General features: G+C 37.0%; 1 protein-coding gene across 2 annotated transcripts; it reads right to left on the reverse strand.

The window, feature by feature from the left end:
* Positions 1-3,373: 3,373 nt before the first annotated feature.
* LOC111381492 lies at positions 3,374-4,827 on the reverse strand. Of its 2 annotated transcripts, XM_023005277.1 has the most exons (4): positions 4,742-4,827; positions 4,588-4,651; positions 3,962-4,093; positions 3,374-3,857 (listed from the first exon to the last, which is right to left on the reverse strand). In XM_023005277.1, the coding sequence occupies exons 2-4, from the start codon at positions 4,597-4,599 to the stop codon at positions 3,609-3,611; spliced, it is 393 nt and encodes a 130-aa protein (XP_022861045.1). In that variant the 5' UTR covers positions 4,600-4,651; positions 4,742-4,827; the 3' UTR covers positions 3,374-3,608. The 2 variants fall into 2 exon arrangements, with proteins under 2 accessions (XP_022861045.1, XP_022861046.1); XM_023005278.1 differs by having other exon boundaries at positions 4,588-4,786.
* Between the last annotated feature and the right edge of the window lie 12,165 nt (positions 4,828-16,992).

Below are 16,992 nucleotides of genomic sequence, written 5' to 3' on the forward strand. Positions count from 1 at the left end.
TAGTCAAAATTCTTAAATCCGTATAAATTATGTCGATTTGCTGTGGATTTTTCTTTCCTCCCATTATCAAACAGTAAAACAGCGACAGCGCAATGCAAATGTGTTCACACCATAACGAAGAATTAAATGATTTCCGGCTGCTAAGGTAACCAGAAAAATAAAAGAAACAGGGAAAATGAGTTCACACGCTTCACGGTTCACATGCACATGAAGATTAACGTGTGCAGAGTAACAACCATGTGTACCGACCACCGGGGTAATTTTCAGGGTGAGTTGTTACATTTAAATCTATACTATGTTGTAAGGGAGGGTTTGAAACTTTCCTTTACAGACCCCCGGGGGAGGCAGGTATGGGATTTTTTTATTTTTATTTTTTTTCTTTAACATGGGTTTCACTCCCCTGTGAGTATAGTTCAATGAGGGTGGCAATTTTTTCCTGACAAAAAAGTTTAATTCTATTACATTTCTCTTAGTGCATGATTCGTATGCGAGAAAAATCGAGATAGTACACTATACATGAGCTATTGTTTAGTTATCTTAATGTTTTATTCAAGAGTTATATGTTATAGACCTCACTAAGCTCATATTTGATAGAAATTAAAATCAAAATTTTTATTAAAGTTACGGTCAACCATTAATTTTAATCATGTATTTCATGGCATTTACAATTTTTCAATTATATATATCATCAACTTCTATTAAAATATTCTAAAAAATAAATTTTAATCTCTACTAAACAGGGGGCTAAATATTAGATTGAATGGAACGATGATTCATCTTATCAAACAAATTGGTTTAGACAAAATGTCTATTTCAAACTTATTATTCATTACTGTTTCTTCTTGGTGGAAGTTCTTTGTTTAGCTACTATCAATTTAAATGTCTAGCTAAAAGGGCATGGGAAACTATTCCTCATAGTGCACAGCAGAAGCTGCTTCTTTATGTGCAATTTGAATTTGAAGATGTATGTTCGGAAAACACTATTAGTAACTTAAAAAAACTACTTTTAATATTCAGTCAAAGTTAAACTTCAATTCTAATCACATTCAAAACTAACACTTTTCATTATCCGCTCATTTCGTGATTTTCTCATCAATATTCATCCTAAAAAGTTACTAATTATATTTTTCCCTGACAGATGCTATGTTAAGAGACTATCCATGAATCAATTGATAGGACTTCCAACTTAAAGACTTTTGGTCGTTATTGATCTCTCTCCACAACTAGTAATTAAGCTCGTCTTAACAAAAAATTGGGAAAGACCTTCAAGTCACAAGCAAGCTGCCTATAAAAACAAGAATGGCCATCCATAAAGAATTAATAGAAATTCTAGCTTCTAATTAACAGTGTACTATGTGTTGAAATATTGTTCCAACGACAATGATGAGTGATTTTGAAAGTGATGGAAGTGATTGACAATGAGAAAAATAAACAAGAACAAAAAATGGTGAAAGCCCAAAAATGGCTTGGTCGGCCGCCTAGACTAAAGGCCGGGTGCCCGCCCGGCTTTGTGTTGCAATTACAGTAACCACTTTGTTGAACTAGGCAGCCTCTTAGTGGCGATTTAAATTTTGGTGTTGTTTTAAAGTGTTTCACACTCTTTTGACTTGGTTTTTGCACCATTTTGTGCACGATAATCGGAATTTTATAAATATAAGTGGTTTTCATATTGAAAAACATATCACAAATATCAAATATATTCATCAATATCCAAAATCAAAGATCAAACCAATTTTTTAGAATTTTTTCTTTAATTCATTTTTTCAAGTTTTGATTGCTTGATTCATATTTGGATTAAGGTTTGTTTACTCCTGGAAACTATTTACCATTAAAGCCTTCAAGCATTTGCCCCGTGGCGACAAATATGTTTTGAGGACAGCGATTAATAATTGTGTTCAAACCTTCCATAATGGCGATTTCTTGTTATTGGTTTTATTTTCGTTTTTCATCAACTTTTGTCAACATTGTATTGATGGTGTAATGTGTTGTGCATTTTGATATTAAAATTCATTTATCATATTTTCTTTTAATAGGTTTTTAGGTTTTGGGAGTTATGAAAGTAAAGATGTTGGAGGTTTGGAAAATGAAAGGTGAAAGAATTTATGTATTTATGACACCTCTTTATTTTGGGTGTCTATTTTTACCGATGAATATGACCATTCCTTGGTCATTCATCACCATCACAACAATCATGATTTTTTTTTAGCTTTTTTCCTTATATTTTCACTCATTTTCCTTGATAGATTATTGAGCAAAGAAGAGTGTTTCTTTTAGTAGAGCTTTGAGCTCAACTATTTGTGTAGAGTTTGTTTGAGTCATACAACGAATAGTCGAGCTATTGTATCCCGAAGGGGATAAGTCATAAAGAAGTCCTGCTGCACTGTGTTTTAGGTTTTGCCAATCACAAAAGGCTTGAATCTCCTTAAAGAAAGCGTCTAATTTCATTATCTTCCAATTCATTTTGTATCTTCATTTTTTTATTATTAAAATTTCACCGACATAATGTGGAGGGTAAATTTGTGAAGTACTTAAGAGTAATGACAGGACCGTTGGGTAGAAATTGATTTATTCAACTTTTTCTCTCCAACAAATCAAATTGAATATTACCTAATAAGTAAAACACAAGACAATCTTCCACCAGCTTTTCTTGTTGCTGCTCTTTTCTGGGTTTGGGTAACTTATAGTGGATTCATAATATTGGAACATTTAGGAGTGAAATTTCAGGTTTTCACTCATCTACTGTTGTGAACTAGTAACCAGGACTTTTTTTTTTTTTTTTTATTCCCATCCTCAAGAATCATTGCATCATTTTTTTTTATGACTCAAGTATCTAAGTTTTACTCGACTAATCGGGAGGAGTGGCGGCCTTCCCCCTGTTCGCCACCTGGGCAATTCTTTGAACAGGATTCTTTCTGCTTATACAATGAATACTATGTGAAATGCTAAACTCATGCTTTTGATGGGTGGTATCGTTGTTTTGTGCACTCTTCGATTCACCTGAATAATCATTGCTCGTGTACCTAATTAACACAACCTGAGTAACTGCTTGTTTATTCATGGACATTTAAATCCACTGTGAATTCCATCAGTAATGGGCAGCTCAGTTTCGATGCATTGGACTTGATTAAGCCAGATAACACTGTAATTCTCCGGACATATTCAATGGGTCTCTGAGTCTAGCTGTCGATAAATGGGGCCAAATTTAGGTAGCCGAACTGTATTAATTCTCCGTGATCGAGTATGAGCTGGTAAATGTTGTTGAAGAATCTTGGAAGTGCTAACTCTGTTTATTTTGATCCCATTAGAGTATTTGTTACTCTGTGGAGGTTGAATCAACTCATTTTCTCCTGTGAAGGTAATTATGTCATAGTACTAATCTGAATACAAATATAAAATCACTATAATGGAAATACAGAGTTCATTGGAGTATAATTCTCTCAATCAAGACACATTTTATTTCCTCTTCCCTCATTTTATGTTCCACAAATCAATTGCTCGACTGAAAGGAATTTCAAACAGACAAATCAGTTTAAAAAGAAGTCACCATAGAAAATTTTTATTTCTTGTATATATCAGAAAGATATCTATTATAAACTGACTCTGGGACCTTAATGCCTTGTGCTGCTTCTACTTCTGCCCATCTTCCCTATTACGTTATGAAGCAGGGGAACACAAAGTCCTTGGGGATTGTCTTGGCCCTGGAATTCATCTCGGTCGGACCTCGTAATGGATAAGTTCCCATATTGTTGGCTGAGGATTGTCGTATTTGGGTAGTACGAGTTTCCTAAATTCCTTGGTTGAATTCCAATCAGCCGGCCTAGGGACATACTCCGGTCTGGGAAGAACGATGCTGTTGACTAGAATAGCACAACACCGGCAACATGTTTAGCTTATAGAATGCTGTCTTAACATGAAAGTGTTGCATTTTAAAGAACAAGAAAACGATCGAATTAGACATTACCTCAGTATCAAGATTGGAAGATGAGAATGAAGAGAAACTGGATGAGCGTATTGGACGAGAGGTCCCAACCACTCTAAATCTCATGTTCATGTTTCCTAGACCAAGTGGCCATCCACTAGGGATCTCGTTTCCCTGAGGCAATCAGGATTAACTTAGAATGGTCCCTTATACCAAACATGTCATTTGTCAGCACATTGCTAAATTCTTATATCAAAACCCATTTTTCTTTACTCAAGTTAAAGTCGATAGCATAAGCTTGTCCAGGCAATTATTTGACCACAAATATGTTCTTCGAAAGATTCGTTACTTCAGTACTTTGGTGCGTTACTTCGTCTAGATAAATCTTATGACGCAAAAAAAAAAAAGATTTATTTTAGAAACTGTTTGATATAATAAATTCAAACAAATAAGGCAAGAAAATAACTATAAACTAGAAAAAGGTACAAGAAAACTTTTAGAAAAAAGGAAGAAAAAATTCAGGTTTTCAGTTGGATGATCCATTATTCGCTTTGTTAAATCATCTCCTTCTATTCAAGAGTTACCACAGACAAAGACAAGAACACGTTCTTCAAAGTGAATCTGGGAAAAGAATCACTGAAATTGAGGACAAATAAAGTAATACATACCTCCATGACCATGGTGTTGCAAGAGATATTGATTTCTGGGGGTGAAGATGATCACAGGATCATCCTAGAAAAACAAAAAATGGTAAGAAGTCTCTTAAGCAAGTGGAACAATGAAAAGTCTCTTGGAATCACCCTATATTGACATCATGTGTACCTTGTGGTCCGTGCTAATTTTCTTAAACTCAGAGCGGTGTATAATGTTAGTTAAACGCCAATGAATTTGATGTTTTATATAATCCAAAAATACTATGTGGATTATACGGTAATTTAGTGGTTAGGTGTTGAGTCTATTCAATAAGAAATTACTTGCAATCAAGGGCATTAATCTTGAAAGGATGTAGTTAGACCTGATTAAATATTAGTATTGTTATTATTATTATTTTGACTCATAAAAGTCAATTTTAAATCGTAAGTTACTCATGTAATTGCATTTAAAATAAGTAGAAATTTAAGTAGGTTGTGCTAGTTCATGGATCTTATTATTGAAGATGTCATTGTTCATCACCTACCGTATTTAATTGCTGTATCTGCATTGTTGGAATCGTACAATCATCTTCTCTATGTTTTTTAATTGCTTTTCTCCCAAACCATGCATGTAAAGTAATCAATCATCTAATATTCGTATTCGTAATGAATTTGGGAGAATGTGAAACTGTGTCTACATTTTCTCTCTCTATATAATAAGTGTGTCCTTGAGCCATATTATTTTGAAAGTATGTATTTTATAATAGCAGATTGATGGAGAACGTGTGGTTAAAAAATGGAGAAAAATTTTGAAATGCATGTAATATTATTTTATTAAATAATGTGTTATTAAAAAGATGTCAAATCACTGTTTAAAATATTTTTTTTTTTTTAAAGAATGCGACTCAAACATATATTGGACATGACTATACATATAATCAATAAGAATATTGAGTGATACATGACTATAGATATAATCTATAAGAATATTAAGTGATATAAAACGACCCCTTGCCAATCAGACACTGATGACATATTTAGTACTTTTAGAAGATACTACATTATACATTCCAAGTTTATAAATAAAGAAAAAAAAAATCCTAAAATCTTGTCTTTTTACACAAATTGTAAGATTTTAAATGAAATCACATTGTCCCCCGAGGCATAACTCAGTGATGCAAAGGACAGGAGTGAGGTAGTTTCAGCCTTACTGGTAGCCGCAATATGAGGATTTGATTTCTGAGATATGAAATTGGACTCTTTGTGGGTACAGTGTACAGACAAACTTTTGTTTCCTGACCTGCTGAGACACATCCGTGATTTACCTCCCTCACGATGCTCCTTTTTTTTTTTTTTCAAAATTCCGAGAGTACAGATTTTAAGTGTACAGATCTCAGAAAATGCATGGGCCCCACATGAATATTTTATTGACAAAAAATTTAATGTGAGTATTCTGTACAATATCTGTACACTTAAATGTCTGTACGTGTAGAATAACTCTTTTTTTATGGTGTCTTGTTTATTTAATGTATGAAATATATATTCATAAAAATTTTAAAAATCTAAAATCTTGTACAACTCTTATCGTCTGGTCGTCTTATGCAACATTCGGATTAAAAAAAAAAAAAAAAAATTAATAAAAAGTGGTTCAATTCATCAATCAAAATTAGATGAGTTATAGGTGAGATTGCTTCCAAAGTCGAAGTTTGGTACGTGAGTTCAATCAATTATTTTCTTTATCACAGTTAGGCTAAAAAGGAAAATAGTCATATTTATAACAATTCGACATGATGTTTTAAGATTTTGCAGTAACGTCTAAACTACTATACTAATATGAGTAGCTCGCAAAAATGGCGGATAAAAATTCCTTCTAGGTTTATTTTTTTAAAACTTTTTAATTTTAATTTAATTTAATTTATTATTTATTATTTATTATTTTTTTTGGCAATTTTAATAAGAAAGTGCAAACCAAAACTCATAAGCAATTCATTGTTTGGCTATCATTTATAAATGATCAAATCATTTTTTATTGTTCATGAACAACTTTCAAACATGAGTTAGAAGGAATGTAGATTAATTCAACAAATAAAAAGGTTTCTTTTCTCTATATTTATTTATAGCTAGCACTCATTTCGATCTTTGGTAGGTCTATGTATTCGATGATTATTATAGAATGATTGGAAGAAGGGTACATTTATATTGCCACTAGGATGTAGATGAACTAGGTCGAGCCAGCTCAGAACCCAAAGACAGCATGCCCGAGCATGAAAAGCTCAATTGAAAAATCGATGATTGGCTCAGGCCTTATTGAGTCGAGACGAGCCGACTCAATTTTTTTTTTAATAATTATATATTAAATTTATGGTGACAGGCACTTGTTAGCTACGTAAAGCAGGCTGCTACTCCAGCTTCAGGCAATCTGGCATGTGACATGGGCCATTTTGGCTTGCCGCGCAAACTGGCTCGTGTGGCTCGGAGTTGCAAGTCAAATTGGCTTGGGCATTTTATGGGTCGAGCCGCGAGTTGGATTGACATTCCTATTTGCCATTACTAACTGTATTATTTTATAATTACACTTTATCTAAAATATATTTTTGATAAATACACCATCATAATTTTACTATTGTAATCGTAATTCAATTATATAATAGAGAAAAATGGAATAAAATTATGATGCACACCGGAGCAAACAAGTAAAGAAGATTTTCGATGCCTCCCCAAACCTAAAATCGCTAACCAAGTGGTCGAAACTTGCAAAATCGTAGAGTTACAACCGTCAATGCATCCTCACCCACCTATCACCACCACGCTGGAAAACACATTTGTCAAACACCAACAGTCAAAACGTCGTCACTAGACCTTGTATCCATTGATCCACCGTAGATTAGATTCCATCGCATTTAAATAGTGTTGAGTATTAAGCTAAGACGGAAATTTTGCAGATTTTTTATTTTTTGTTTAATAAGATTTTGAGGATTTTTTTAAAATTAGCATTTGGATCAATGTTTTTATAATTTATTGAAAAGTGCTTTTTGTGCCTTTATTTGGATAATATTACTAAGCTTTTATGACATGAACGTGTTGAATTCTATTTAACTTGACTTATTTTTCGTTTATTTTAGTGATGGATCTGTCTCTGAGTAAGTTAAAAAGAAAAAATGGTGAAATTAAATGTATGAGAGCTAAATTGTAACATTTCAATAGTTGATTCGGACCACATAATGAAGATTAAAGATGTTACGGGTTCAATTGAATGCAATTAGAAGTTGAAGGGTTGAAATTCAAAGGTAACGGATTTAAAAGAAATAAGAATTGCATTCGGGAATTACAATGCAAAATTTGAAAGTTGACATAACAGAGCGACTATCTAGTTATATTTTCCGGGCGACCGCCTAGACATGAAATCCAATTACCGAGGCTAAAAGGGATGCCTGGGCATTGTGGGGGAAAAATTGGTTTTGTTTCAGAATTTTAATTCAATAAGGAAACTTTTTCTTGGGCTAATTTTGCAAGAATTCTAAGGACTTTTGGGACTTCTATGAGATTACTATAAATATCAACTCTCAACACATAATTAGTGGGAGAATCAATTGTCAAAGGTGGCAAAAAACATATCCAAATTCAAGATCAAGATTGAATTATGAACAAATTTCTTTTGCTTTTTTCTTCACATGCTAGGCTAGATTTCGTTGTGTTAGGAGAACGATGAATCTTGTAATACGAGTTTTTAATATTTAGTTTTACATATTTGACATTGAAAACGGGTTTTGGTAGGGATGTCAAAAGGGCCAAGCCGCTCATCAGCTCGACGGCTCGGCTCGTCGATGGCCTTGCAGAATCTAAAACAATATGTAAATACTGTTAACAAAGATTGGCATGGCAAAAAGGAATTGATACCACCCATCTTAACTGCTACTACAAAGCATGTGCGGCCAGACATGGACTTTTTCCAACTAGTCAAACACAATTGCAATTCGACAGTCTAGGCGCTGGTTCTACAACTTCACCCATATCCACGTTGGTGTATTCGGAGGACAATACTCGAATCGAAATGGTGAAATTTGTTGCCACCACTGAGTTGCATCTGGCTATTGCAGACAACCGAGGTACTTTGGGGGTAAGTCGAAACACTCTTCATGTCAATACAATATAATATTTCAATAATTCAAAACAACAGTTAATTATGAATTTGCAACAATATGGAGGTGTTATATCTTTAACTTCTGATATATGGCAAGGGGTTAAAAAAAAATTATATATAGTTGCAACTGCACACTATATATACTCACTTTGGTGCATGCACAAAAAATTATTGTTTTTAGAATTATTGGATTTCCTCACAATACTAATAATATATATAATGCTATTATCAGTATTGTTAGATAATATAATTGTGAGACTAAAATTTGGTCTTTTACTTTTGATAATGTTAGTGTTAATAAGGTAGTCGTCGATAAATTGTGTAGGACACTTAAACCTGATTTTGGTGGATATTTGTTTCATATTTGTTGTGTGTATGTGTTATATCTTGAATTTAATTGTGCAAGATTGCTTAAAACATATAAAGAATGAATTTCAAAAAATTAGGAATGCATTAGTATATATTACGATCTCTCCTAGTAGAAAACAAGCATTTGAAAATTTTTGTGCCGAACTAGGGGTGACGACTGCTAAAACATTTGTTAGTGACGTAGGCCATAGATGGAACTCTACTTACTTGCTATTAAAGTCATGTGAAGGTTTCGAAAATTTAATAACTGACTTTTATAAAATAGACACGTTAAAAGTGATGACAATGGTATATTAAATGAATCTGATTGGATTTTAACTTTGAAAATTAAACAATTTTTGACATCTTTTTATGAGAGCACAAAAATTTTATTCGACGTTTGTTATCCCACAAGCTGTATGGTATTTGAACGCTTTTATATAATTGCAAGAACAATTCATAAATATAAAAATGATTCTACTTTTAGTGAAATTATAATTGCTATGAAATTAAAGTTTAGAAAATATTGGGAAGAACTGCCTATATTATTTCCTTTAGCATGCGCAATGGACCCTCGATATAATATTTCGGGAACTAAATACGTAATTGATCAAATTAATAAAGTTTTAATACTTGATACACCTATCACCTATAAGAATTTAGAGCAAACATTATGTGGAATGTAGGATTTATATGCTAAAAGAATGGGTGCGAATGTCAGTCGGGTATCCTTTGCACCTACTCCTTCTACTGAAATTGAAGAAAATGATGTCGAAATAATAAATTTATTTCAAAGTATTAATACATTTAGATATGATGCAACTGCAATATGTTCATCTAGTGTCATGTTGTCTACATATGCATCTCATCAAATATCGATCGAAACTCAAAATGCGATGTCTGTCGAATTAATTGATTACTTCAATCATAATATGCCAACAAACAGAACAATTAAAAAAAGTTCAGAAAAAGTAATTGAATTCTGGCGAAAGTGTGAAAGACGTTGGCCAATTGTTTTTGCAATTGCGAAAGATCTACTAACACATCCGGTTAGCACTGTTGCTTCGGAATCTACTTTTAGTACAGGTAAAAGGAATTTGACCGATGTCTGGAGCCGACTGAAAGGAGATGTTTTGAAAGCGTTAACGTGCGTGAATGATTGATAGGATGCTCATTTTCGATTACAAGATAAATACGCTGAAATTGCATGTCGTTAAGTAAGTGATATTTGATTTAATTATATTAATTAAAATTTCTTTAGTTTTTAATCGTTAAATTTAATTTTCTTTAAAAAATTGTACACGTTACAATAAATTGTTCGTGTACAATTTTTAACTCTGTCTCCTTAAAATTGATGTAGCTGATCCCAAACCCGAATAAAGGAGGAGGGTTTACATTTTATCTACTTTAAAAAGAAATAAAAAAATATTTTTTCTAAATGTATTTAAAAAAAAATTCGTCTTCATTATATAAATATTTTATACTTTATAAAAAAATATTACAACATGATATAAATAAAAAAATAAAAAATTGTCTTCATTAAATTATTTGTATTTTTTTAACACTTTTTAGTTTTTTTAAAAGTGTTTTCTATTATTTCATTTATTTGTAAAACTCTTAAAAAAATAAAAAATAAATAAAAGGGACGAGTCCACGAGACAAAGCTCGGCCCGGCCCACAAGCTAGTGGGCCGAGTCGAGCTCGCCCAAATTCAACGAGCCGAGCCCAAGCTCAACTAGCCACGAGCGCGAGCCGAGCTCGTGAGGTTAACGGTCGAGCCGGCTCTGCTCGGCTCATTGCCACCACTAGGTTTTGGATTCTGAGTTATTTACATGATTATCTTTTCTCTACAATTATTGTGCATGGTAGTTCTTATGAATTTGGGGGCTTACTTTATGCATTTGAAAAAAAGAAAAAATGTTTGACACAATGTAAATCGTTATTGGGTCCGGCATGAGATAGAAATATATTGCTATACTTTATGTGAATATTTAAGTGTTCATAAAAATTCATGCACTCATGTACGTTCATATCCGTCATTGAAATATAGTTGGATCCTATATGATGGTAGGTTTAACAATACTCGAGGGAGATTGTTGAATAAAATAGGAACATTGATTCTTCAAAAATTAATCGTGTTATCAAAGTATATAACTAAGGTTAAAAATGATTATTGTATGGAAATTCATGATCCTAGGGCGCTTGTCATTCATTAGAATACATCAACTTGCATTTAGCATAATTTATATTTAATTTAATTAATTAATTCATAATTGTATAAGTAAATTATTTTAGTTACAATTTAGTCACAAACAAACACATCACTATATTATTGTTTCAATTAAAGTCGCGATATTTAAAATCGAACTAAATCAATTTCTGTGAGACGATACTTGAACTCAAATTCTCTTTATTACTTGTTAATGAATTATACACTTGCAATGGTTTTTGTTGACCCTAATAAATGTTGCCAACAAATACTGAAACCACTCGCGCTCACGTAAGTGAAAGTCTAACACGCAAAAACACGTGGACGGTCTAAAAATGACAAATCAAGGCCATGGGAGTAGCTCAACGATGCAGGATGAGAACGTTCGGAATCCGACGAGATGATCGTAGACCGATTGTACAATAATTACCAATCGATGTTTGCTAATGTGTACGTAAATATGCGTAAATTCGTATTGTGTTGCAAGAAAATAAGAAAGAGAGAGTAAAATGTGATTTCTTGTATTGATTCTTGCATTAGCCTCTGTATGGGGTACATGGGGGAGTATTTATAGTGTCGCTAGTTAGATCGTGACCTTTGGTTCGGGGTACACGTGGCTACATTCGGTTGAGTTACATGTCAAATTATAGGCATCAGCCGCACCTAGCCCGTTATACATTTATTGATTAGCAGAGCCACCTCTACGAGTGACAGGACTTAACATTTACACTCATGACAAACGTCCTATCAATCATTTAAATAAGATCTTTGTGAAGAAGATCTCTTGGGAGAGGTGTTTATGGAAGATGTTGCTTTGAGCTTCGGAGACTGTTACCTCGGCTACAGAGCTTCGACAAACAGGGCCTTGTCCATCTTCAAAGGGCCTCGGCATATGGGCTTCGGAAGCTCCTCATGAGGCAATGATAAATGGGTCTCGGTATACATGGGCCTAGGCATCTGTGGATCTCGGTTTGTGGGCCTCGACTATGCAAATCACTTCGGATTGAGCGCCACGTGGTCCGACATGAGTTGGTTGTGGGTCTCGATGGGTTTCTCAAGTGTGCAAACACATAACAATAATCTTCCAAGTCAACGTATAGTCATTTATGTAATGCGAGGACTTTGATGAAATAAAGCCAACCAGTTAAGTTGAAAGAAATTTTTGTACCTTGTACCCCAAATAATAGTCCTCCAAGTCCAAGTATAGATATTTATATCATGGTTGTAGTTAGAGATTTGCTGTTGTTTGAGAAGTGATGAGAACGATAAAGCCGAGGTGGTTGGGAAAATCAAACCTGCGAGGTTTGATGGCTGAAGTATGGTGAAGAAGCCGAGGTGGTTGAGAAATAGAACCTACGAGGCTTGATGGTTGAATTATGGTGAAGAAGCCGAGGTGGTTGAGAAACTGAACATACGAGGCTTGATGACTGAATTATGGTGAAGAAGCCGAGGTGGTTGAGAAATCGAATCTGCGAGGCTTGATGGCTGAATGATGGTGAAGAAGTCGAGGTTCAATGGTTGAATTTTGAGGCACATTGACAATAATTGTTCCTCGACAGGTGTTCCAATGATTTGATGTTTTGCGCATATTTTCGAGGGAAAGTGACTGACCTATTACAACTTCCAAGGCGCCTGCTGCCGTCAAATTAAAATTATAATCATGAGAATAGCTGGAGCTTCAAGAAGCAGACGCGTTAGTGGAGTTACATGGAGGACACGCTTTAATCTGAGGCGTAGGTTTGAAAAATCGTTTGAATTCTACGCCTCGAATTTGATTTAGAATGAAGGGTCCAAATTGGATGGGCTTTGATCGGACGGTTGGGGTTCGTCCTGACCCCTTATAAAAGGCGAGAGACCCTTATTGTCTTGGATTTTCTACCCTTTGCAATCCAATTTTTCTTCCAAAACTGAAGTTTTCCGGCGTCAAAGCTCTTTGTCCCTTGATTTTCCGGCAGCATTTCGTCGGCGTAGTAACCCCGTAGGTATTTTTACAAAAAATTCCTTATATTGTGTTCTTAGTCATTTTCTGAAATGGAGTCCACCTCAGGTAGGGAGTTGGTTATTGTCGCGTCATTCGGTCAGGGGTCTAGTTACTAGGGGGACTCCGAGGTTGAGCAGATTACTATGACAGAGGAGGCAGTAGACTACAAAGTAGAGTGGGGGCATCTAGAGTCCCTTCGAATATGACATCGAAGAGGCTGGGGGAGATAAGGGAGAGGTACTATGTACCTCATTATGTGGAGATGTTAGTACCCGAGGCCAATGAGCGAGCCTGCTATTCGAGGCCTGGGTGCATGGCGGTGAGCGAATATTTGTTTAAGGCAGGTATGCGTCTTCCTCTACACCCCTTCTTCAGGGCGGTGCTGAGGAACTTCATGTTGTCGCCGACCCAAGTTTTGCCAAATGGGTGGAGCCAGTTGGTTGGCTCGTACTTCCTATGGAAGTAAGTGTCACTTGGGGAGGACATGCCTCTCCACGTCTTCATGACCCTATTCCAACCTAGGTAGTATTATTTAACTCCTTGGGGGGCTCATGCACCATTTGTGGTGGGGCTGCCTTCTTTCATTAAGGGATAGAAGGAGTCGTGATTCTAGGTGAAAGGTAGGTGGTAGGCGATGGAGGGAGACACAGCCCTGGCTTGCACAGTATCGACCCACTACTACGAAGCTGGTGAGTCTCCCAACCTAAGTAGTTTGCATTCTCTATTCAAATTTATTTTTCTAATTGTTGAGGCTTCGTTTGCAGATAGCAGTATGAGGTTCGAGTTGAGCAAAGAGGAGTTCAAACTGATAGAGGATATTTACAAGAGACCTCTCAAGCTTCGCCACTTCGACCACCTCATCGACCGAAGTCGCTACTTCCTTGATTTCGAACTGATGGCCTCCAAGGGTAAGAGGCTCCTATACTTAGTGTATTTCTTACTTTTTATTTTGATGCTGATACATTGACATGTTTTGCAGACAAGTTCAAGATGAAGGAATATCCAGTTCCTGACATGGCCTCTATATTTACGGCCACATCCACTATGAAGGCGAGGCCCCTGAAGTCGGGATCCAGTGGTGCCAAAGAGGTTCGAGGTAGGGTGGAGCGCCTTTTGAAGGACAGCAATTCAAGGGCCCCTAAAGAGGGAACACCTCAGAGGCCGGAGAAGGCCAAAAAGCCTCGGGGGAAAGAGAAAGTCCTTGAGGAGCCAAAGAAGAGGAAGCTGGTGCACGTCACCAGCTCGTCAAGAAAGTTTGGGACCTCTGTGTCCCATGAAGGCAAAGAAGCCAGTCGGCTGAAGCTCTTTGCAGCCGCCTCGAAAGCGGTCAAGATTGAAATGGTTCATCGATCTGAGGCTGAGGATGGAAAGGAAGAGGCTGCGAGGAGGGCAGCTGAGGAGGAGGTCGCCAAGCAGAGACCTGCGAAGGTGCAAGGGAAGTCTCCGAGCTTTCTTACCGGAAGGAAGGAGGTCCTGGCTCCAGCGTTAGTGGAGGCTCTACCACCTGAGATCTGAAGTGCCACCGAAAGCTTGTACAAATTCTGGACAGATCGGTGGCAATTGCACGCCTCCTCATACGACGCCACAGACTTGACTAGGGCCCTCGTGAGCCAAAGTGTGAGGACCTTTGACCTCGTACTAGAGTGCAGGGAGGCCCTCACTGACTTTTAAACGAGGACCCTATCCTCGGAGAAGAAGATGGCCTCCTTTACAGAGGAGCTCAAGGGAACTAGAGCCGAGGCGGATAAAGCAAGGGCTAAAAAACTTGAAGATATGGCCAAGCTGGAGTCTGCCTTGGCTGAAATCGAGGTGCTGAAAAAGGAGGTATATGAGTCCAAGCGCAAGGTGGCCTCCTTGACCAAGAAAGTGGAGGTTTCCAATGACCACTAGAAGGTGACTGCCGAAGCCTTGGAGAAGGCAAACATGGAGCTGGCAGGGGCCCAAGATATGTACAAGTTCTTGGAGGGCCAGATTAAGTGGTACGTTGATGATGCGACTAAGGCAATGGAGGAGGCCCATGAGGCGAGAGAAGAGGCGGTGAAAGACTACATCGCCAACTTCCATAATACCGAGGAGTACAAGAGCTTCAGCACTTACTGGAAAATTATGCTTATGCTGAGATGATGGAAAGGGTTGAGGAGCTTTACCCAAATCAAGATCTATCACAGCTGAGGTTGGAGTTTGTGGATGAAGTGCCTCAAACCCCAGCTGATGAAGCAGTTGGAGATGAAGTAGTGGAGGCAGAAGAAGGAAGTTCTGATGCTCAAGCTGCGGAGGCCCCGGTTGTTGAGGCACCTCCCTTGTCGTCACAGGCTTAGGATAATTTTCTTTTTCAGTTATTTCTGATATACTGGCCTTAGGCCCCCCTTTTGTAATCTTGATTGAAAATCAATGGAATACCTTCTTTTGTTCAAAGTTTTTCTCCTAAGTGTGTTGGTCTCGTCAAGCAATTGAACTTAATGTTGATTGAAGAACTAAATAACTTTAACTTGGTATCCTAACTCCAATCACTTAAGTGAGTAAATTGTATGTAAGACTCACGAACCATGAAGAATATTGGACTTAAGCAAACGAACTGGACTTAAGCTTAATAATTGTAACCTGAATGGATCCTGACTGGACTGTGTTTCAGCCGAACTGGGAATATTATCTGATTCGAAGTGTATGCACCTCGAAATTCAAATGAGGTGGTGACGCTTCCCAACACAGTGGATGGTTCAGCCATGCTGAGACTTCTCCCAGTGGCGTTCAGCCTCGCCAAAGGGAGGCAAGTGCTTGCACTTCGGATTTCAAACGAGATGGCCCAAAGATGGGACATTGCCCTCTCTTCCGAGGTAACGACGTAATGCGACATGTGAATTCAATCATGGATAATTTTATTGAATCATTTAGATGTTACATAAGCTGGGAAAGATCGTCTAGCGAGGTAGTACATTCATTGATAATAGATTTGGAGGTGCTCAATGTCCCACGGACAAGGTTGTGCCTTACCGTTCATTTCTTCAATCCAGTAGGTCCCGGGTCGGATCTCTTCTCTGATTTTATATGGAACTTCCCAATTTGGGTCTAGGGAACCTGTGCCAAGTTCCTTCGAGGAGAGGAAGACTCTCCTAATTACTAAGTCGTTGATTCGAAATGACCTCTTCTTTACCTTTGAGTTGACGTACTTTATCATCTTTCTTTGATATGTGCTGAGCTTCAGCTGGGCATCATCTCTCCTTTCCTCAATGAAGTCGAGGTCACACCTGCGAAGCTCGTCGTTTGTTATCTCACTGAAATGTAGACGTCGTGGAGATGGAAGTTCGACCTCGACGGGGCTCATCGCCTCAGTTCCACATGCCATGAGGAAAGGTGTTTCCCCTGTTGCGGGCCTTGCAGTGGTTCGGATTACCCAAAGAACCTATGGCAGCTCATCCACCCAGACCCCTTTTAACACATCGAGCTTCCTTTTTAGGACGTGCTTGATTGTTTTGTTTACAGCCTCAACCTGACCATTTGCTTGTGGGTGGTGAGGCATGGAGAAGTGCTTCTTGATGCCAAGTTCTTTACACAAACTTCTGGTCTTCTTGTTGTCGAACTGTCTACCATTGTATGAGATGATCGGGTAGGGAATCTCGAACCGGCATATGGTATTCTTCCACAAGAATTTGAAAGTGTTGGCTTCTGTAATTTTTGCTAGGGGTTCAGCTTCAACCCACTTCGTGAAGTAATCAATGACCACAATTACGAAGCTCGCACCTCTTCTGCCTTTTGGTAGAGGAC

Source organism: Olea europaea, unplaced genomic scaffold (assembly GCF_002742605.1).
Source record: "Olea europaea var. sylvestris unplaced genomic scaffold, O_europaea_v1 scaffold2312, whole genome shotgun sequence".
Taxonomy (NCBI): domain Eukaryota; kingdom Viridiplantae; phylum Streptophyta; class Magnoliopsida; order Lamiales; family Oleaceae; genus Olea; species Olea europaea.